This window comes from Apiospora aurea (genome assembly GCF_038362705.1).
Source record: "Apiospora aurea strain CBS 24483 chromosome Unknown utg000005l_segment0_segment0, whole genome shotgun sequence".
Classification (NCBI taxonomy): domain Eukaryota; kingdom Fungi; phylum Ascomycota; class Sordariomycetes; order Amphisphaeriales; family Apiosporaceae; genus Apiospora; species Apiospora aurea.
Window position 1 is genome coordinate 5,633,480 of NW_027117392.1, and position 22,804 is coordinate 5,656,283.

Consider the following 22,804-nt stretch of genomic DNA (forward strand, 5'->3'; position numbering starts at 1 on the left):
TCTACGTAAATTCTTGGTAATGGACACTTGAGTAGTCGAACTTGATGAGTGACTTAAGGCTCATCAGCGCACTTGACTGACTAGAACAACTCATAGTCACATCTAGTTTTCCATCCATCTTGCAAGGAATAAATCTCTTGCTATATTCGGAAGCTCCCAGCAACGCGCCTCATCGAATCTGCTCACTCGAAGGTAAGTAGCCTGCTTGTCCACTTTTTCCTGTGCCAACAATGTCTATTGATATATTTGTCACATTCCTATAGCAAAGCAACTGTATCCGTGATATATGGATGCCAGTTGGTTGGTTACCGCTCGACGCGAGGATGGCATGCTCAAAACAGCCATCCCCAGGCACTGCAAGGATGCAATCGGCCTTGGCTGCCTCGTCCCACACGACTTGCAGTCGGGTAAGGTTCAGGGCGGACAGCCGCATATACGGCACCCCCTCACCCCCAGATTCCTGCCAGATACAGTTTGGTGCCATGTGCGAGAACCCGTGGGGGATCGTATGACTTGAAGTGTGTTTCCCTGTTATTCTCTATCCCGAGACGCCACCCCTTTGGGGTATTACTGGAGTCCGGAGATGGATGTTACCAGGTTAGATAGGCTTGCCTTGTTTCCTTTTTTCTTTCTTTTTCACTTTGCGCCACAGCACCCGAGCCAGAATGAGCATAAACTTAGAGACTTCCAAGGTTCGTGTCTGCCAAGCTTGGAATCATATATGCTCATGTGTAACACCTTTTCCAGCAACGTCTTTGCTGTCTCGCTGTTACTTCGTCTCCCTATTTCATACATTGCAGAGCCCGTATACCCAGCTAGATCAGTGAGATATCGCTGGTATGCTTTGTGGCGCAGCTCGAATCGCATGCATGCTAAGCTCCGGACGCAGATGGTCCACCGAGGAAGGCTGCAACCCTATAGAATTTTATAGACGTCCCTTTGGACTCTCTGTATGGTTCGGTACCGGAATCTTAATGTCCCTTAATAGTACTCAAGCCAGTCACAAGTGCCGGACGACCCTGCCGTTCTGCCATTCTCGTGTCGCATTTTTGCTTTCAGGCTCGACAGGTTCATGGAAAAGAAAGAGCTGTGATTGTGCCCTTATCGTTTCAAAATTGTGTCCTAGAGTAGGTGGCCTCCGTCCATGTTTGATGCCAAGACCTGAACGTCTCTGGTCTATGAACCAAGTGGCGGCTTCTAGCATTGCCTCGAACCAGGACGATCTAAGGCTACATAACCCAAAATCGGCGTCGACTCTTCCATCCTCACCTGATCTAGCCACGTGTAGCGTGAGGCTCAAGGGTGTACCCGACCAGACAGATGCTTGGCTGGCCGAATGCATAATACTATATGGTTTAGAGTATGGTGGAGTATTAGAAAGTGCCTCCATCTGGCAAACTTGCTTCAGTATGTAAATCAGAGCACTATACACTTCCCTGTCCATGTATATGCCTCTGTTCTACCCCGGATCTTATCTAAAGCTCCAATAGTCAACCGTTGTGCACCACAAAGAAAACCAACCTACTACCACCTCCACTGAGTCTAAAGAGCACAACATGAGCCGGGACCGGGTACCTAACGTCCAACTGGAAAGGACATCAAGAAGCGGCATGATGGGTGACGTACCAATCACCACAGGCGACGCCAGCCGCGCCGCTGATAACGAGAAGAACATGACCCTCAAGGAAGCCTTGCGAGTCGGCAAGAAGGGCATCATGTGGGCCATCGTCTGCGCGTCCAGCACGGTCATGGAAGGGTTCGATCTAGCACTACTGGGTGGCTTCTACGCGTACCCAGCCTTCCAGGTGAGTCCTTTCCTCCTCCTCACTCCCTTATGTTCAAGGACGAGAGGCTGATCTGGCATACAGAGGAAATTTGGAAACCTATACAAAATTGACCCCGACGGCACTAAACACTACGAGGTGCCGGCGGCATGGCAGACCGCGCTGTCGGCCGGCGCCCAGATTGGCCAGATCATGGGCCTTTGCCTTTCCGGCATGGCGGCCCAGAGGTTCGGGTACAAGCGCACCCTGATAACGGCCCTGCTGTTCGTGTCCGTGTTCATCTTCATCCCGTTCTTCGCGCCCTCCCTCGAGGTGCTGTTGGTGGGCGAGGTTCTGCAGGGCATTCCCTGGGGCGTGTTCGAGGCCATGCCGGCCTCCTACGCGGCCGAGGTCGTCCCCCTGGCGATCCGTCCCTACATCACCACGTACTCCAACCTGTGCTGGGTGCTCGGCCAGCTGCTGGCGACTGGCGTCCTCCGGGCCTGCTTGACCATGGGTGGTGAAAACGAATGGGCCTACAGGCTTCCGTTCGGGCTACAATGGGTCTGGCCGCCACTCATCCTCATGTTCATGGCCTTCGCCCCGAGTCACCTTGGTATCTGGAAAAGAAAGGATTGAGCGACAATACCAAACTCTCGCTCCGGCGCATCACCAACTACAACGAACAGCAAATCCAGGATGCTTACGAGAACATCAAGCATACCGTGGTGATCGACCGGAAATGCCAAGGGGACAGCCAAACTGGGAGCCCCAAAGGGAACATCAAGACTGCCCTGATGGAGTTTCCCCGTTGCTTGAAAGGCCAGGATAGACGCCGTACCGAGATTGCGTGTGGTACGTGGATGAGCCAATCGCTCTGTGGATCCAGCTTGATGGGGTTTGCCCCTTATTTCTTCCAGGCGGCAGGTTTATCGGCCGAGGCGGCTTTCAGCTTGCAGTTGGGTGGACTGGGACTCGGCGTGATGGGTACCTTATTGGCTTGGGTGTTCATGAGCTACATCGGGCGAAGGAGGATCTATACCATGGGCCTTGGCGCCCTTTGTGCTTTGCTGCTGTTAATGGCAATACTGAGTTTCGCAGCCATGGATAAAGCGGGTGTTCCGTGGACTGTGGCAGCCCTTGTAAGTCAAGTTCTGTCTGTCACTCATTTCAAATCCTGCTAACTTTGAAACTAGCTCGCCGTATACACTTTCGTATACGATTCAACCGTTGGACCATGCTGTTACAGTATTGTAACGGAGGTGCCTTCTGTGCAACGCAGGGCGGCAACAGTCGCCCTAGCCAGGATATGTTACAACCTTTGTGGTAAGCAAACCCGTCTCCCAGTAACCTTTGAAGTTATCCAAGGCTATGGGATGCTGACCTTTATGATAGGCATCTTCAGTGTCGTGATGAATCCACTGATGCTGAACCCAACCAGCTGGGGTTGGGGTACTAAATCGACCATTTTCTGGACAGCACTCTGCGCCATGTGCCTTGCCTGGACTTACTTCAGACTGCCAGAGACCAAAGGCCGAAGCTTTGCTGAGCTGGACCTTTTGTTCCATCAGGGGACAAGTGCACGAAATTTCCAGAGGGCTATTGTCAACCCGTTCACCACCTGTGTGTTGGATGTTGGAGAACCAGACGGGCGTGTTTCCGCCCCATCCACTCCAGGAAGCCAAGAGAAAGAAACTGGAGGCGTTTCCATTCCATCCACTTTAGGAGGCCAAGAGAGAGTGGTTGCAGAGCACAAGGCCTGAAAAGGGTTTGAAGGACAAGAGGCGGCATTAACCTCCCTTCTGTTGTACAATACTGTACAATATCATGAATTGTGATGTAGCCAGGCGTATCCTAGGTATAATTGTATATAATTAGTTCTTTGTCACTAGAAACAGACAATTAAACATACGGTGTCCTAGTATGGATTATGGTATTAGCACACTTCCAATCTGCATTTGGTAGGCGGTCTTCTCGATTCGTTGGCTGCACCCAGCACAGAAAGAACATGCAGAACGTAAGTTGAACGACTTGTTTCCTTCTGCCTTCTCCAGGGTGTAAGATTAACTGTATGGGGGAAACTTCCATATGCTTCGACTGCTGCATTTTGTGTGCGTAGAGAAAAGTGCTCCTTGACTTGCATCAAATTGATGTCAGGCGTATACAACCGCGTGCACTCTAACGGCGGGAATCCCTATCGCGATGTCGACGACTGTCCCGATCTCGGTCATCGTGTCTTCGACTATAGTCACCATGACTTCCTCTGTCACGCTCACGCTCGCTTTTGTAGCTGTGCGAAGTATCCCGGTGCCGCCGCTCTTTTTCCTTCTCCTTCTCCCTCCTATATTCGTCAAGGCGCGGGCGCCGTTCGCGATGGCCGCGCTTCTGAGCCAGCTCGGCCTTTTTAATTTCCTCGTCCTCCTTCGCTCCGAGGCCCAACAGAGCTGGCCTGCGCTTGACTTCTTTGGGCCGGGATCCTTGACTCTTTCCGTCGAAACCCATACCACGAAGCATCGCAAGCCCGAATTCGCCATCTGGGATCTGGTCATATTCTTCCAAGGTGGACACATCTGCCGCAGTTTGATAGTCTCTTCTGAGGGCGTCGTCCTCCGTCGCATTGGATCCGGCTGGGATGACCATTTTCTTTTTCCGCTCATCGTCCTTCCCCATTAAGGCGTTTAATGCATCCTGGTCGGCATCAACGCGGCCTTCTGTTTTGCTCTGGCCATCCTCCTCGGGTCTGGAGCTTTCAGGATTTCTCGAAGTAGGTTCCGGGCCATCACCCTCAGCTGGTGACTTGTCCGTATCGGCCGACTTTTTCATGACCGTAAGGCCCCATTTGATCTCCTTGTCCTGGTCTGCTGGTTCTGTTTCCTTTGATTGGCCGCTAAAACGAGCCTCTTTCTCGTGTGGTAGCACTTCCCTTCCAGGCCTCTTAGATTTTGCGCTCGCTTTCCAATCCCGATTGTTCTGGCAGGCTATGACCAGCGGGCGAGAAGACGTGCGCGCAGATTTCGCATCTCGAGGTTGCCTGTCGTTCTGAGCCCCCCTCGCGCCGAAGGAAGTGACGGTTTCGTGCTTCCCCGAATATGTGTCGTCCTCCGACTCCGAGTCACCGCCCAGGGCATGTGGTCGAGATCGCTTTCCCAGGGACGAGGAAAGCTGTGGTTTCCTATTATTGGTAGGTTTTGATGACGAAGCGGATGGAGCGCCAAACTTGATCGCTATTCGGGGCGCTTGTGCATGGTTCTCGGAGCCCGACATGGTAAGTCGTGCCCGTGTGCTCGGATTGCGGTGAGTATGGTCGATAAAGCGAATGTGTTGAGTGAGGAAGCTGGTTAGATCAGATATGTATGACTGATGTCGGCGTAAGTAATACAAACATTCAATCGCAAAAGGTACCAGCCTCGGTACCCTGTCAATAGTGCATTTGGTGTGGAAACAGGCCTACCAGCAGCGCTAGAGAGCTTGAGTTGAGTTCTGTTCCAAAGTGTGGCTTTCGGACGTGCAAAGTGTGGCTGAACACTGGTCGGAACCGCCACAAACACGTTCAATCAAGCTAGCTCACTGGCTTTTTGGATTTGCTGCTAATTGTTGTCTTCATGAGACCGATGGGATTTTGGCAATTCGTTTTCATGCAATACACTCGGATCGTTTAATAAATTTGGGTTATGACGGAAATTCCTTCTCCGATGTATAATGTTTAACAATCTTGGGCAAAATACTGCCCAGACCCATCGCTCCGGAACGCCTGTATGCATGGATGGATGTGTAAAGATGCAGATTCCAGACCCAGAGGCTCACTTATGAACCATCGGTGGGCCTTGCAAAGACGTACGGATACCTGTAGTATGTTGACGTTAACCATCTTGAACTACCTGCCATGGATGGTTATTGAAACGACAATGCGTGCCAGCGGATCAATCCAAGAATCCCACGGGTGGCTGACCTGGGATTCTCAGAATGAAAAGCACACGCCCCGGACTCTTTTCCGTACCTCAGTTAAGCTGGAGGAGCCGGTTTCAGGCTCATAAGAAGAATCGTTGACCATATTTTACCTCTCAAATGTTGAATAAGGATATCGAATGTCACCTGTTATGTACCTACTTGTATGTACCTAGGTAGAGTGACTGTACATATATCTATGCATCCTATTCACAGCAGCCGGGAAACTTTCACTCGCCAGAAAAACCACGACTCGTTGGAATCCAGCCTGACACTTGACTACTACTTATGGAAAGGCTCGTCAGGCATACATAGTACGGACAGGAATTGGATGATCATCCCGAGATATACTATCCGAGTCATATACTTACATCTCATTGGCTTACATGACTGACCCTGGATGGCTTTCTTATCCCTCTTTGAAACGTCACAGCGATGAATAACTCAAGGATAGGTATGTATACGTTCTTTTTACACCAATAGCGTTGGCCTCATGAAATGATGTTTCGAAACATCCGGGAATGCAGATATTTACCAAGTACCTCCGCCCAGTATGGAGGCATGCAGGCTCATATTATTACTTACCTGTAGGAAGTACATGAGCACACTGGTGCAATCCAGCCCGCGGAGCCTCGCAAGTTCTTGACCGCCGCAGTCTATCATCTTTCATTGAATGCGTGTAAGGCAAAATTTTTGTTCAGGATCGATGCTATATATTACTGTTTTGGGACACCAAAGTGATACCTGTATGGTTTACGAAAAGGTGTTGCGATGATGCGACGGACGGAGTAGGTGTCATTGTGGATAGAAGCGTCCAATGCAAACCATGTTTGCTGAGCAAGGACTAATGACAGAAAACTGCCCAGCCTATCACGTCCTTCTCCCAACCACCATACGCAGATTGCAGAATGGACAGTCGGCAAGCTACATGCATACTTTCACTTTGCATTGGTACATCCTGCCTGCATCATACCTCCATGTCTCTCTTTGTAGGAGCCTGGAATAAATAGCTTTTAAGCCAACCTTGCCTTTCTTTGCGTATTGATAGATTCGCCTTCGATTGCTTGCTTGCTTTCGCAGAGCCATGAATTATTGGAAGAATGTGTGCCTCTGGATCAATGTAAGTGATAGACAACAAATGCATGCATTGCCCATATTTTGATGCTTCTACGTACCCATCTATCATGCATCAATGTAGGTATGTACTGTACTGCTTGCTGCTGCTCCCTGATGTCCCTCTCCCCTCCCTGCCGGGCCTGCACGGTTCCAATGAATCAATTTCATCCCCTCCTGGTAGGTGCAAGTTACTGGGCAGCCCAGTCTTGCACTGGGCCTATTGGAAAGCCGCCGGAAGCTAATAAGGTGCTAACAGCACTTTGCCTGCCCGCCTACGACACGTTGATACTGCTAAACTGACTGATGCCTGCTCCTCTCTGGAAATCAGCATTTCGGGCAATTGGCACCACGCAACACCATCACGAACACCCCGGTGGATGAAAAAATCAATCGGCCTCATTGACCAAACACGTTTTCAATTGTTCTGCCACAACGCCATCACTTTTATCCTCGAAAACCACGGCGTTCGTCTCCCACAGCTCCATTAAGTTTGGGAAATCGTCCGCTTTTCCTCCAAAGCGGATGTCGTCGCCGCTGATGCTATGACTGAGGTCGTACCAGCCGACCACGCGCCGCTCTTGCACGAAAAGCGAGGTCATCTCAAGTAAGTCCTGCATCAGATGATAGAGCTCAATTAGCCGACTCTTTCAATACCATTTTTGTGATATTTACCATTTGCAGTGCGGCTGTACGATCGCGGAAGAGGAAGTTGAGGGAAGTCTATGCGGTCGCGACCGTTGATGATGGCCTCCCCAATATCAGTCTTCTAAACCCGGACGCGCCACCCACCAACCTTGGCGAATCTCGCTTTCTTGAAGTGTCAGACATCTTACGGTACGTCTTAACTATAGGTTTGCCAATTTGCACGATATTGCGACCGCGTCTTCACTTGTTCTGCGCATTCCTACTAACCCAGTAATTACTACAGAGGGCGCAGATTTAACGAGTCGAGTATCCCAGCCAGACCTATACCACGCCCGGATGCTCCTCGCCAACCCGTCACCAATGGCCCTCCCAATCCAGTCCAGCAACCTACCACACATGGACAGAAACCGCCAGTAAACGGAGGCCAGCGCCCTGCACACCATGGGCCAACCGTCGCCGCAAGACCTGGTCCTGGGACTCCCGATGTCCCAAGACCTCAGGGAGCGGTTCATCCTGGAACCCAAACGACGCCCTCACTTGCACAACCGAAAACGACTCCCGCACCACCCGCGCGACAAAGCCATCCGCCTCCAACCCCTACGGATCAGAATGCACGTTCTGGCGTGCGATCAGTTCTCAAGCCCATCGACAACCAGTCAGTGCAGCAAGGAAAGCCTGTTAAGAGCACTTGGGTCGATCCTAGCAGCCTCGCCGCCCAGCAAGCACCGCCAGCACACCCATCGAGTGTCCAAACCGTTGCTGCGCCGCGGGAAGCTCCCAGTGCAACTCAAAACAATAACCTCCCGGAGAACCCACAGAACGCCCAAACCCACAGTCAAGATGGAGGACAATTGAAGCAAGAGGTTCCAGCAGCTTCTGGTACGCCGCCTATTTCGGAGAAGGCTCAGCTGTCACTCAATGTCGTACCGCCGCATGACTCTCGATCTATGGACACACTCTCATCGCCGGGATCTACTGCGCAAACTGCCACGACACCCGCAGTCGCCGACACGTCGACCAATACTAGTCCGGACCACGATGGGATGCAGGGTATGGAGAAGATAGAAGCGGAACCCATAAAGTCAAACGGCCTTGTTACACCAACCGCCGAGAGACATATGCCCGCCGAAACCCCAGGGTCTGTGATTGCGACATCGCGAGAAGTGGAAGCACAATTACTTCGTGACTCGGCCGAAGCCGCAGAGGCACGATCCAATCAGCCGAAAGAGCCCGAGGCGGCAGCGCCCCCGCCACAAGAGGCTGCAAACGTTGCTGATAGTCGAGAGCCTGAAAGCGGGAAGCCTGTGCAAATGACGCCGGCAAAGACAACGAGTCAGCCTCCTCAGAAAACCGATAGCGATATCGTCATGACCGATGCACCCGCCTCAGAGCAAAGTATCGACAGCCAGGCAAGGAAAGAAACCGGGCCTCCGAATGAAGAGACCAGGCTTGACCAGGCTGCTGCAGGGCCGTCGAAGACCGCAGAATCTTTCGAGTCGACTTCATCCACTCCGCAGCCCGAAAAAAGCCGTTACGCGCATTGCTTCAGGAGCTGCGAAGCAGAGATCTGTACTGGAAATCCTAGCTGGTGACCCCTCCAAATCTACAACTACATCACGCCCGTCAAGTTCAGGAGCTCAGTCTCAGGTACCAATCACACCAACGTCCCAGTCTCCAAGGACCCGCGGACGTAGTCTGGTTGATCGAATGCGAGCCAAGGAAAAAAGCAAACTTTCGACAGTTGTCTTTGGTAAGCAATCACGCAAGGCTTCTGATTCTTCGAGGTCACTGGTTCATACTCGGTCTAAGTCGGTTGGTCACATTCCAACCGACGACTACTTTACTCCGCTCTTTGTCCAAGGGTTTTCCAATGGGAACAAGTGGATGAAGCCGCTGGAGCAGATACTGCACCATGCCCATAAGACAGTTTCTACACCGGACTCTTATACACAGATACTTGACAATCAGGCCTGTAAAGTACTTAGGAGGGTTTACCAACTTCAGCAACAGGACAAGTGGTCACTGAGGCAACCTAAACGATGCCAAGAGCCCACGCGCCCGACCTCTCACTGGGATGTGATGCTTAAGGAAATGAAATGGATGCGGACAGATTTCCGAGAGGAGAGAAAGTGGAAACATGCCGTCGCGCGTAACCTAGCCAACGCTTGTGCGGAATGGATATCGAAGCCTGCTGAGCGAAAGTCGCTACAGGTCAACGCGAAGGCGCCTGACGAGCCCACGAGGAAGGAAATGAGAGATGGGGAACCTGCACTGCCGAGAGAAGACACGAATATGGCTGATGGCGTCGAAGAGACGAGTTCCGAACACCCAACTCCGGGCCTCGATGCATCTGGTGATGCGGATTCGCCATCTGATGACGTGGATGACCCTAACGAAATGTTCTTGGACACTGTGGCACCTTCTGCCATCTTTGCCCTTGATGACAATGATGTGGTGTTCGGTCTCAGCCACTCTCCTAATACGGACCGGCTCTTAGACGAACTCCCTATGTATGGGTCCCCTCTGAAGATCCCGGAACCGGATCTGGTTGCTCTAAAAACAGACCCTGATGCACAGTGGAAACGGGAGGCATTGCCATTGAGCAAATATGTCGAGGGGCGTATAGAGCTGGAAGCGAGCGAGCCTCCTCGGAAGCGAAGCCGTTACCAGTATATGCAGGAAGACGAAGATGACGACGAGGTCATTTTCTGTCACCAAGCGAGCGATTCGTCTCCTCTGCCTCCCGAAAACCCACACGTTGCGTTATTCCAACCTGCAAACAAGCCAATCAGGGATCGCTTACATGCGGGCCACCAATTTCGACCGCCCAACGAGCATACGATGCCATTCCAGAGCTTTTATGAGTCTCGTAGCTGTTCACAATGGACCATCAATGAAGACGACGAACTTCGATCTTTGGTTCGTGAGTATTCATATAACTGGTCGCTCATATCCAACATGCTATCTACCAAGTCGGTATTTGCTTCGGGTGCTGAAAGACGGACGCCTTGGGAGTGTTTTGAGCGCTGGGTAATGCTCGAGGGGTTACCTCATGATATGCAAAAGACACAGTACTTCAAGCTGTGGCAGGGCCGCATCGATTCAGCGCAGCAGACTATTCGACAACAGAATCAGAACGCACTTGCACAGCAGGCGCAACAGCAGCAACAGCAGCAGCCTGCTCAGCAATCCCAAACGCCCAATGGAGGTAGCGGTCCAGTAACGCCGATTGTCAGGAGGCGCCTTTCGCTGCCGGTCAAGGTGGAACGCAGGCGCAACCAGAAGCATCTTACCATGATCGACGCCATGCGGAAGCTTGCCAAGAAACGGGAGACGACGGTTCAAAAGCAACAACACGCTGCTGGCATCGCCGCCATGCGCAAAGCGCAAGAGCAGCCTCAAGCGAGGGTTGGTCCTATCAAGACACCTAGGGAGTACAGCATCATGCGCTGGGAACGAGATCAGGCCATGGCAGAAAGGCTGGCAGAGCGAATGGCACAGCACCAGCAACAACGTGCCGCCGAGGCACAGCGCAGAGTACGAAACGCCGCCGTTGCTGGTACAACATCGAACAGTAACACTAATCGACAGACACAGGCTCAACAATTGCAAGCGAGGACACAACAGGGACAGGCGGCACAGTTGGCAGCAGCTGCACAGCAGAATGCGCAAATGTCTCCGAACCCGACGGCGCAACTGGGAGCTACACACCCACATGCTGCTGTGGCCCGGCCAAACTCTGCCAACCATATGGCGGTCAACGGCCAAGCTCGACCACGCATGCCGATGCCGGGAATACCTAATGGCAACGGGGCTCAGGGCCACGTTGGCGGTGGTAATCTCGTGGCACCGATGCAGATGAACGGCAATGGCCAGATGCAAGTGCCTGTGGTTAATGGTCAGTCAAGGATGTCGATGCCGGCAACACCAGATCTTGCTACGGTGATGCGAGCACAGCAAATTTCTGCTGAGCAGCGGCATGCTGTCCAGTTGCGTCAAGCACAACAGCAGCAGCAGCAGCAGCCACACTCGATGCAACAGACAAACAACCTGCCGCAGACATCTCCGCCTGCTAATCGTGCTACGATAGCCAACGGTGTGAACCAGAAGAGTTACTTGAACAACAACGCTCAAGCAATGCTCTTCAACGCATCAAACTCGTCAGGGCTATCAACTCCTCCAGCGTCGGGACTCACTCTGCCAGCTGGTCATGCTGGTTCACCAAGGCCACAGATGCCTCCGCAGATCCATCAAACATATCTCACCCAACTCCAGCACATAGAGAATCAAATCCGGCAGTCGCATCCCAACACTCCCCAGGAAATGGTCCGGGAGATGGCGCGACAACTGCTCCAGAATCGGCATAACAACCTTGCACAGTCGGCCAGAGAGGCTATGAATGCGGCAGCGGGCGGGTCTGGACAGACACCTGTGGCCAATGGCCCTCATCAATACGCCCAGCTCCTCCGAGCCCAGCAACAAGCTCAGGCGGCGGCGGCAGCTCAGGCGCAGCAACAGCACCCTCAACACCCGCAGCACAACTCTCCCCAGTCACAACAGTCACAGCATAGCCCTCCACTTCCGCAACAGCCGTCACAGCAGCAGCAAAATACTCCGCATGCCCAGCACCCACACAATGCTCAGCAGCAGCAGCCACAGCATCAGCAACATTCAGGGCAGAATGGCCAAAAATCCCAGCTTAGCCCTCAACTCCAGCAGCATCAACAGCAGCATCAACAGCAGCAACAGCAACAGCAACAGCAGCAACAGCAACAGCAACAGCAACAGCAACAGCAACAGCAACAGCAACAGCAGCAGCAACGCAATGCTAGTGCTGGGAGTCCAACTCCGCCTGTGCCGGCTGTGGCGAAGTCGTAGAGCGAAAGAGGCTATACTTGGCATGGATGATTATGTATGTACTCCGGAAGGGCCGGGTTTGTGGCAGCCTTTTCAGGAGGTCTGCAGGATCGATCGACCTTGGTGGTGGGACTTGGGCTTTGACCTGACAGACGCAAAAGAAGCGATGTTCTACGGGAACACGTCCGCGACTCATGAATATAACACTTTAATGATTGAAAACGATACCAAATTTAATTCCTTCTACTCTGATCTGAACGATGTGAGTGTTGCCTCTCTAGTGTTGTGCGAGGTACCTATACGTACAACACTCCGCAGCTTCACTGCTCTATCCCAGAGGCAGTGTAGTTTCTATCAAACACCGCCAGGTATTTCTTTGGTTGTTCATCTGTTGATATGTCGTAATAATTGACTGCCCAGCTACATGCAGCCAGAATAGTACCTTATGTAGGTCGTTATCGATAAGCAAAAGGCAGTTGACCCACTGTAACTTTTTTGTTCTTGGGTCATTTTGGCGGAAACCGAACGGCATAGACAAGTCTTTCCTTCCCATTCCCCAAGCAAAACAGCGATCAGACTCAATTATGGCCAAGAGAAAGAGAACGAATGCGCCCGGAAATGCTCCTGCTGCAGCAGAGGAGCCGGTCGTCGCTAAGAAGGCAAAGAGCTCCAAGCCCTCCAAGAGCTCGGCGCCCGTCACTCTGCAAATCGTCACAGGCTCATATGATAGAGTACTACATGGCCTTACCGCTACCATCTCGGCCGATGACCAGGTCGAATTCGCCGACACATTCCTGTTCAATGCGCACACCTCGGCCATCCGCTGCCTCGCCCTCTCGCCACCGTCGGTGCCCGAGTCCGGCAAAGGCCAGAAGGTCATGCTAGCGACTGGCGGCACCGACGAGCGCATCAACATCTACAACATCTCGGCGCACCCGCCCGTGCGCAAGGACAAGGACTTCCTGTCGGCCGTCGCGCCGCGCAAGATCCTGGAGAACTCCAAGAACCGCGAGCTCGGCACCCTGCTGCACCACTCCTCCACCATCACGAAGCTCGCCTTCCCCACCAAGTCGAAGCTCATCTCCGCGTCCGAGGACTCGACCATCGCCATCACCCGAATCCGAGACATGTCCATGCTGTCCAGCATCAAGGTGCCCATACCGAAACCCCAGGGCCGGCCGAGCGGCGACACGGCGGCGCTGGGCGGCGCCCCCTCGGGCGTCAACGACTTTGCCGTCCACTCGAGCATGAAGGTCATGATCAGTCTTAGCAAGGGCGAGCGCAGCATGAGGTTATGGAATCTTCTGACTGGAAAGAAGGCGGGCGTGTTGAACTTTGGCCGCGACCTCCTCCAGGACATCGGCGAGCCGCGGCACTCAACGGGAGAGGGCAGGAAGATCATTTGGCACAGCAATAGCGAAGAGTTTTGTGTAGGGTTTGACCGGAACCTGCTCATTTTTGGCGTCGATGGACAGCCTAGGTGCAAGATCATGGCAGAGTCGAAGACCAAAATCCACGATTTCTGCTATTTAACTACGGACGATGCAGACAAGAGTATCTTGGCCGTATCTACCGAGGATGGACGCGTTCTGTTCATCTCTACCGATGATGAGGACCTAAAGCAGCCAGAGGAGGCCGCAGACAGCAAAAAGACCACCAGCCAATTAGCTACAGCGAAGTTACTTGGTCAATTAGGCGGCAAGGAGGGCGGTGTTTCTGGTAGAATCAAGGCTTTCAGTCTTCTACGACCCGATCAGAGGAAGGACGAGGTCTTTTTCGCTTGCGGTAGCAGCGATGGCAAGCTTCGGCTTTTCCAGGTGACGATGAAGGAGCTGGTGAAATCCCAAAAGAGCGACAAGCCAGTGCAGGTCGGAAAACTGCTCGGAACCTACAACACCGACAACCGGATCACATGTATGGAGGCGTTTGTTATGATACCTAGACCGGAAGGCGTGGAGGAGAGCGACGATGACGACGAAGAGGAAGACGGCGACCTGTCCGGGGAGAGCGGCGACGAGGATGAGGAGGATGAGGATGACGACGAATAGGAAGCTCGGGGGAAGTGATGTATCGTATGTATAGGTTAAGCTTAATCTTAGGGGCACTCAGCCTCGAAATTGCGAATTGGCAACGTGCCATGGTACATCCAACAAAAAAAAAAAAAACATATGTTCCTTTCATATTGCGGACGGGAGTCTACTTGGCCTTGGCGGGTCCTGCCGAACCAGGGGAAAAGAACGACACGATGATTGGAAGTTTTTGATAAGGGCCAAACGTTCGAGAATGGTGTGAGGATGAATGCCGAGGAGGCTAGACGTCGTAAAAAGCAATTTGAAATTGATGTAAGCCGGCAGTTAGCGAGCTTTGGCCAGAGCCATCCTCACCGGATGGCATCATTCTTCAACACAGTCATGTACACCTGCACGTAGCAGCAATTCAATCTGACTGGCCGAGAGGTCCACCGGCCAGGGACATGTACAATCCCTTTGCAAGCGGGGAGTTGTGCAATTGCGTTGGGGGGGAAATATGTCTGGTACGCGCACCTTACGACATACGATTGATAACAGCTGCATTGATTGAATCCTGCGCATCACATCGCATTGCATCGCATCGCATCGCATCGGGATCGAGCCCCTACCTTATGTACCTGTGTAGCGTGTAGCAAGCAAACTGCTTTGCCTGCCTGACCTTCCGGGGAAAAAAAAGAATCATGTTTTTCAAGGTTGAGAGGGCAAATGAAAAACGTTGCAACTTGCCCATCATGCCGCCGCCTGCCGCCCCTCTCCTGTCTGGTTTCCCCTCCCCGGCACAGAACTAACTAGGCTGCTTCAACATCAAGTACCACGCAGATCGTGGGGTAACGAGCGACGACGCAGATCAACTTGGCCGGCCTGCAGAGCGGTTTCGAGCTCGCTGGCCAGTCATGGGCGGAAACGCTGTACCCGCCCGCCCAGGCAGGCCGCCAAGGAAAAACAAGTGTCGAGAGGCGGAGGGTCAAATGGTCAAGCATGTGATTCTGCTCAATGCTGGTGGAGACACAAGTCTACGACAAACCAGGATGCCACAGGGATACGGGTTAGCCGTTGTCTACTAGGTTAGCTAGCGCCTGACTCTCTCTTTTGCAGCTGCTCGCTCGTTCTCCTCTCCTTGCATCCCCTCTTTCTCGTGCCCATAATTCCGTATGTGTTGCCCGTGAATAAACAGCGACCCCACTCTCCTTGTCACTTGTCCTGGCTAGTAGTGGTAGGTGGTCGACTTGTAGGTGGGTGGTGGGTACCACCACTGCATTCGATCGCAGAACGGTACTTGGCCTGCCCAGAAGAAAGACGAAAGCTCGGAAGCTCTCAACAAATTGCACTCGTCGTATTCGGAGCCGTCCGTTGTTCGAAGGAGGAGGGACTGAATGTCTGGGGTATTTCTCTCCAGGGGGTTGATGCGCAAGAGTTGCTGAGTGTTGTGTTCAATGTAGCGGCTCGATTAGGTAGCCTCTACGAGTAGTACAGAAGCCAGAAAGAATATAAACTACGTAAAAGTGATACAGACAGGTCAGCTGCGAACGGATCGAAGCACGAGAAAACAGAACATGACGGGCTGGATCCGGGGCACACGTTGCTTGCGTGGTACAGACACCTCATAGCAGATGTATTAATTGCCTATACTAACGCAGTCAATCAATCGGCATGCTTCTATTCGCTGGCTGAATGTTGTCGCCGTCGGACATTGAGACCACTCACACTCACACTCACACTCACACACTCACACACAATGCAGCACGCAGCTCGTTCGTGGTATCCATCCATCCATCCATCAATACATACATGCATCGTTCAGGCCTGCAATACACATACGGCGGCCCTCGCTCCTTCTTTTCCTTCTTTTATCTTTGTTCGCTCTCTTCTTTTTCCAATACTTTGGGTACTATTATCGAACCATCCGTTGCACCGCCTTGTGTGTCTGGCGTATTCGTTCTCTACACCACATACACTGGGTCTTTGCTGCATCCGGCGACAGAGTTTCCACGATTTTGTATAATTAAACCTTAGGTAATGGGCTACTTTCCCATCACGTCAAACGGGCAATATCCAGGGACCCGGTCCAGTTTAATCGCCCCTCGACTCTCGACCCTAGGTTGGTACATACGAAACATTTAATACCTCCTCGCCGACGCTCGCTGCTACTCGACCAGCATCAAAGCGGCCTGACCTCTGACCTCCTCCGAAACGACCATCGTCTTGAGCGCCAAGAACGACCACGCGACCTAAAAAAAGGCACCTTTGCTTCCGCTCCCGGCACCCACCCTGCCAAAAACCTTCACCTCCCTCTCTGCCTGTATCCAGCCGCGGCCGGCCCTCGCTCCATTGAAAGAGGAAAAACTGGGGTGAAGTGACATTCATTCCTGGCTCCGCTACCTGCCCTACCTAAAGTACCTAGCCAGCCGCTTGACTCGCCGCTATATAACTATACGACGACGCACTCGTTTCGCCCACCGCCATCCTCCCCAAAGCTAGCTTTGTTGACGAGCAGAAGAGGAGAATCGGCGTCAGAACAAAATCCCTGGGAAAAGAAAGAACGAAAGAACGAACGATATACAGGAAGCTCCCACTATGTCCAACTCACAAGACCATGACGGTCCGCCCATACTCAGGCCGATCCCCCGCCGTCCCTTCAATGTCAACTTCACTGTGCCGCAGAACGAAGAGCTCTCGCCGCCGCCGAGCCCCCAGCCGCGCAGCACCCCGGCCATGCTGAACCTCGACTTCCTCAACTCGAAACTGCTCAATGCGCGCCTCCACAGCGTCGTGCGCGGCGACGACTCGTATGCCACCGGATCCGGCTCCGGCACCATCAGCCGCGCCCAGTCGGTTAAGAACCTGACCAGCTCGACGCTCTTTGGCATTTATTCGCCCTCGACGACGGGCATCGCTACACAGGACGAGCCGAGCACGCCATGGGGCATGGAATCGCCAACTGGGCAGCTCAGCGCGGAAGACCTGGCCTACTCATTACAGAAGAACCCGGCGCATATGCATATGGAGAGGCGGCGGTCCTCACAACACCCGCCGCCGCCCCTGAGGGAACCGCTATCGAAACCTGTCATGGCATTCCACCTGGCGCTGAGGGCAACGCTCCTGTTCGGCTTGGGGATCCTTTACGGCGCTTTGGTGGCTCGCTTCCAGGACAGAAGGAAGTACGCAACATTCCATATGGAGGACCCCGTAACGCAACAGCCGACGTACGACCTACGGTACATGGCCTTCTGGGGCGTTTCGGGCGTCGTACTTGGTGGCCTGTTGCCGTTGTTCGATGGCCTGTGGGAGGGCATGTGCGGGCAGGACTCTGCCGTAGAAGATGACGACCTGCTAGATCCGACCACGGATGGCGAGGCGGTTTCGAAGGGCACGACGTCCACCACGGACTGGGCGCTGGTGGCCAGGGGCATCGGCGCTTTCATTGGAATCGTGTATGCCATCGTATGTTGACCCCATCTAAAATCCCCCCATATTTGCTTGGCTTGGTTGGTCAAAAGGGCCGTTTAACGGTTGACCAAAATCCCCTGCCTTTGTGTGTCCTGTGCGTTGCGGATTTGTTTAATATAACCGCTGCTAACACTCTATTTCTCTATAGCGCAAATCAACATGGACCTCGACGCTTCAGGTGTCGCTTACGCTGGCCCTCGTCAACCCATTTCTGTGGTACCTGATTGACGGTACTCCGGCGGGATTCTTGTTTTCGGCGGCGATAGGCCTCACGGGGTCCCTTGTGCTGACGGGCCTAAAAGCGGATATGGTGCCCGCACCCGCCAGCGCGGCGTCAATCTGGAACAGCCTCGGAGGCGCCGAGTACAGCCTCCTCAACGTGTCGAGCTCCGCACATGAGAGCCAGCAGCAGCAGCAGTCTTCTGGTGGCACGCTCGTGCTCGGCGGCCTGGCCACCAAGGAGAGCGTCGAGATGACCATCTGGATGCTGAGCGTGCTTTTCTGCTGCGGCGTCTGTTTTGGAAACATTGGGCGCCGCTTGACGCTCTGGAAAAGCCGGGGCGGCAAGGGAAGATGGGCTGAGGGGAACCTCCAGTGAAGGGAGTGAGTTTTTACCCTTAGCCCGTGCTGGTTGATCTTCCTGTCATATATTGAATATCTGGTTTTGGTTTTGGCATCACATTGTACAGGATATATGGTAAGGCGTTTTTCGTCGTCGCTAAGCATCATCGTCAGGTGCATATGGGTCCACCATATGTGTGTTATTATTCCGGAGTCGAGAAGGGAACCCCGATTTTCACACAGGGATAAATATTCCAGGTCACGGGGTTTTTGCGTGTGTATGTATGTTGGACGTTTCTTCGCAAGCTTGGGTTGGAGGGGCTTTTCTCGGTTTCCATCGATTTGGGAGTCTTCTGGCCCGGCCAGAAGTCGGTCAACCAGCATTTTCTCAAAAGGATATGGGGTTTCGGTCTGGTGAATAGCTGCTACCTGGTAGCTGCTTGTGCTGTTGCATTGGTTTGGTTTGGACCTCTTTGGGAAGAGGGGAGGGAGGATCACATTTAGTCATCCTGGTCAGTCGATTTTATATCATTTGGCAAATTGAATCAATGGCGATGGATTTGTGTGGCAGGCTTTTCTGCTCACACACGGTACAACATCAGATACCCCCCTTTTTGGCACTTGCAATTTTTTTTACTTCTTTGGGCAACTGACTGGTACTTTGGATTGATGAATTTTAATGACGTGACGGCCTTACAGTACGGGACGGCTCTTTTGGTGCAGCAGTGTTGGATTTGGATGCGAAGGTGTCCTTGGTATGGGCGGGTAGGATAGGGACTGTTCTGGCTTGATCATGGGCTTCAGCGTAGTTTGCTTGAGAATCAATCGACTGCGCTGCTATATCCTTTTGATCCCTGGGGAATATAGTCATACTATATTCCAAAATCGATTGCCTATCGTACTGCATACAGAGAGCCGCAGCGGAATAATTCTCTCATGTGCGGATTATGCCGGTGTGACACGACATGTTGATCTTTTCCCCATGACTGCTGCTTGCCGCTGTATTTATCCGTATTGTATGATGCTGGCATTCTTTCTTTTTTCCATGTTGAGACAGTATGTAGTATATTGGCGAGTATTAGTCCTAGACACACTAAGTAATCCAACAGAGGGGACGGCGTTGCTGGTGTAGATAAAAAGGATGGGGGGCATGTTGGCTGGCTTGGCACGCGTGGAAGGATTCTGCAATACTATTCTTTCCATTAGGTATTCATATTTGGGTATCTTATTGACTGGTCTACTGTTTGTCCCCTTTTCCTTTCTTGAAACCAGCCGCATCTCAGAACAACAATCTTACAATGAATGCCACGCAAAGTGGCCGCTTCTTTCTATATTTCTCGCTATGTTACTAGGTGCTGACTTACCCTGTATGGGGTGAAAGAGAGAGAGAGAGAGAGCGCGAAAGAGAGAGGGAGGGAAAAAGCACCACCCTCCCTCTCGCTTAATGACACCGGGGAGTCAAGTGACCAAATCTTGCTAAGGCCATAAGACCTAAGGCCGCCTCTCGTTCGTCCGCGCTATAATGATGTTGGTTATCCGGATCCGCAGCCTTCTACGCCTCGGTCGGGGTGGCACCATTGGCCTGCGCCTCCTCGCCAGTCGCGTCCGCACCAGCGTCAGCAGCAGCAGGAGGAGGGGCGACAGCGGCGGCAGTAGCAGTTGCGTCTTCTTCGTTGTCCTTCATAGCTATATCACCCTCGCCCTGTTCCGGTTCCGGTTCCGGTCCCTGTTCCTCCGTCGCCGGAGGCTCCTCTTCCGGGGCAGCTTGTTCCTCTTCTCCGTTGACGCCATTCGTCATTGTGACTTCAGGTGCCAGATCATACCTATCGCCGTAGATGAATGCCTCGAGGGCCTTGCAAGTCTCCTCGAGGTCGCCGTTGGCCAGAACTTGATAGAAATCCCCCTCGGTCTTGGCTTGCACGACTTCCTCCTCGGCGGCCTTAAGTAGACCCGGGATCTTGTCCTCTGAGTAATTGCCCGAGGCCTTGAGTCGCGCCTCAAAAGCCTCGGTGGCGGTCGGTGGCGCAATGAAAACAAAGCGCGCATCGTACAAGTTGTCTCTCACGCTGGAGACGCCGTCTTGGTCCAATTGGACGATGGGCGTCTTCCCCGATTCCCCGATGGCATCTACGCCGCCCCGGCTCGCACCATAGTCCGCGCCGTCCCGCGTCACGAAAGAGAAGAACTTGTCCCCGTCCAGTAAGGCATTGAACGGCCCGGACTCCACGAACTGGAAGTCGTCGCCGTTGACTTCCCCTTCGGCCGGCTTCCTCGTCGTGTGTATTGCAAGCTTCTTGAACACGCGAGGTTGCCGCTCCAACAACTTGGCGACCAAGGCCGATTTCCCGACTCCGCTGGGTCCCGAGATAACAATCGGACGCTTGTCATCAGGCTTGCGTCCGACCTCGCCCTCTTCCTCTTCTTCGGGCTCCTCCGTCGCCGCCTTCGGATCTTCGAAGACGGTATCGATGTTCTGCCAGTCGTCAATCTTATCCAGGGCAGCAAGTCTCGTACGCCTCGCGAGTCGCAGCGCTCTCCAGGTCTTGCTGGCTTTAGCCTCGAGGATATCCTTCTTTTCCTTTTCGGATTTAGCAAATTCAAGGTTCAGGTCATCCTCGGCGATCTTAGCCTTAAACACAGCAAGGTCGGGTAGCTGATACCGCGCCGGATCCTTGAACTTGGCCATGGCCGTCTCTCCGTCCTCCTCTTTGAGGAAGTCAAGGTTCAGAGATCCCATTGGATGTGGCCTTAACCGCTTACTCGTTGCCATGCGCTTGGCCGAGGCGCGGGCTTCGTTGAACTCGGCAGGGGAAACGGGACTCCTCGAAATCGGCGGACAGCCCTCCATCTTCCATCTTGTCCAACCCTTATCTCGCGACGTGACAGATTGGATGATCCGATGCACATATTGACCGTCAGGTCCACTGAGTATGTAATCATTAATCCTCTTCTTTATAGACTCTGCCCATTTGTCCTATGGTCATGTTAGCTAGAGAAATCAGAGCCATAACACGAGTTACTTACATCGTCTTCGCTAACGATTTTGTCGCTGTACATCACCGATCGATTCGGGTTGGCGATGTTCGCATATTTTGTCCTCGCCTGAGCGGTCAAAGACCGGAGAAAGTCCAAGACGATGACGGCCTGGATAAGGATGTGGCGCCTAAAGAACAAATCGCTGATCTAATTTCCTGTGAGAAACAAGTTTACCAGTTGCACAGGAGAACCAACTTACCTCCAACTCAAATAAATCCCTACTAGTTAGATATTTCGGGTTGAAGTTGCTATTGTCAATAGAGTTGGCCTCAATTCGCTTGCGCTTCTTAGACGCATCCTTAGTGTCGTCCGTAGCCTTCGAGCCCTTTTGGCCCTGCGTGACTGATTCGAACGCAACAATTGTCGCTTCCAGTGCTGACTTGAACTTGGTGAAGTTTTGAGTATCGAAAAGCTTTGTAGGCTGGCTGAAATACTCCTGCAACGACCAGAATATGGGATATAGGGTATCCATGTCGAGCGGCTTCTCCTTTTCCGAGCTTATTCTGTTTCTCGAATCGAACGTAACAGCCTTGGGCCCAGTGCCTTTTCCATCTTTGTCGTCCTTGGATGACTCTGCCGATGAGTCCACGTCCATCTTGTCCGCTACTCCCTCTGCCTTGGCAGGGATCTTTTCGTAGGTCGTGACATTCTCGGTATGAAACTCTCCGCGCAGATTGACACCACTCTTGTCGCCCAAAGGGGACCCTTGAAACAGGAAGATGAAGACCCGACCGCAGAAGCCAATATCTTCGGCGCGTGAGAGCCTGCGCAGTAGTTCATTGCAAAACCGTAGCATAACCAGCTTCTTAGAGCTCGAGTGTTTGGGTACGGCGTACAAGCGTTCGCGCCGCGACTCGAGGTAATCGAATGTTATGCGGCAGTCTTTGATAGTCTGGCTATCCAGGAGCGCTTCGACCAAGGAAAGCGTAAGCGCGGCATCGCAGTTCTCGTTATCGGTAAGGGCCGTCACGATGTCGAGCAGGTTCCACATGTCCACGAATTCGGGCTGGTCAACTGAGGTCGAGGCCACCAAGGCGTTGAGCTGGTTGCGCGCGACAACCTCGACTACGTCGTACTGGCGCTTCTTCTTCGGGTCGACCGCCTTGGAATCGTTCGCCTTGCCTTCGGTCGCAGACGCATCTTCGGCATCGTCGACAGGGAAGATGGTCGGCAGCTGGGCGAACAGATCATTGAAGTCGGCTCGGGTGAGGGCCGGCTCGATGGTATTTGACGTCTTGATTTGGCGCGCATGTTGGAGGGCCGCCTGCAAAGCCTGGGAGAAAGCAGCGGCCTGTGGCACGCCAATGTCAAGGGAAGAAGACATCCTGACCAGCCGTTGACGAGGCGGCGGTGATGTTGCGATAGATCACCTAAATCGTAGAATGTCGGTTGGTCGGGTGATGT

At 53.0% G+C, this 22,804-nt stretch overlaps 5 protein-coding genes across 5 annotated transcripts; 3 read left to right on the forward strand and 2 right to left on the reverse strand.

Moving 5' to 3' along the window:
• Positions 1-1,556: 1,556 nt before the first annotated feature.
• Positions 1,557-3,526, forward strand: PG986_008266 (MFS transporter- SP family- general alpha glucoside:H+ symporter; the record flags this gene model as incomplete). Its single annotated transcript, XM_066844488.1, has 4 exons — positions 1,557-1,805; positions 1,869-2,255; positions 2,306-2,905; positions 2,960-3,526. The coding sequence occupies 4 exons, from the start codon at positions 1,557-1,559 to the stop codon at positions 3,524-3,526; spliced, it is 1,803 nt and encodes a 600-aa protein (XP_066700600.1).
• Positions 3,527-3,941: 415 nt separating this feature from the next.
• Positions 3,942-5,027, reverse strand: PG986_008267 (uncharacterized protein; the record flags this gene model as incomplete). Its single annotated transcript, XM_066844489.1, has 1 exon — positions 3,942-5,027. The coding sequence occupies one exon, from the start codon at positions 5,025-5,027 to the stop codon at positions 3,942-3,944; it is 1,086 nt and encodes a 361-aa protein (XP_066700601.1).
• A 2,210-nt stretch (positions 5,028-7,237) lies between these two features.
• PG986_008268 (uncharacterized protein) lies at positions 7,238-12,347 on the forward strand (the record flags this gene model as incomplete). Its single annotated transcript, XM_066844490.1, has 4 exons — positions 7,238-7,428; positions 7,506-7,658; positions 7,753-8,964; positions 8,987-12,347. Exons 1-4 carry the CDS (start codon positions 7,367-7,369, stop codon positions 12,345-12,347), a joined length of 4,788 nt encoding a protein of 1,595 aa, XP_066700602.1. The 5' UTR covers positions 7,238-7,366.
• A 563-nt stretch (positions 12,348-12,910) lies between these two features.
• Positions 12,911-18,401, forward strand: PG986_008269 (uncharacterized protein; the record flags this gene model as incomplete). The annotated part of the gene is made up of 3 exons (XM_066844491.1): positions 12,911-14,322; positions 16,972-17,797; positions 17,952-18,401. The coding sequence occupies 3 exons, from the start codon at positions 12,911-12,913 to the stop codon at positions 18,399-18,401; spliced, it is 2,688 nt and encodes an 895-aa protein (XP_066700603.1).
• Positions 18,402-19,916: 1,515 nt separating this feature from the next.
• On the reverse strand, positions 19,917-22,724 carry PG986_008270 (uncharacterized protein; the record flags this gene model as incomplete). Its single annotated transcript, XM_066844492.1, has 3 exons — positions 19,917-21,338; positions 21,389-21,547; positions 21,600-22,724. The coding sequence occupies 3 exons, from the start codon at positions 22,722-22,724 to the stop codon at positions 19,917-19,919; spliced, it is 2,706 nt and encodes a 901-aa protein (XP_066700604.1).
• Between the last annotated feature and the right edge of the window lie 80 nt (positions 22,725-22,804).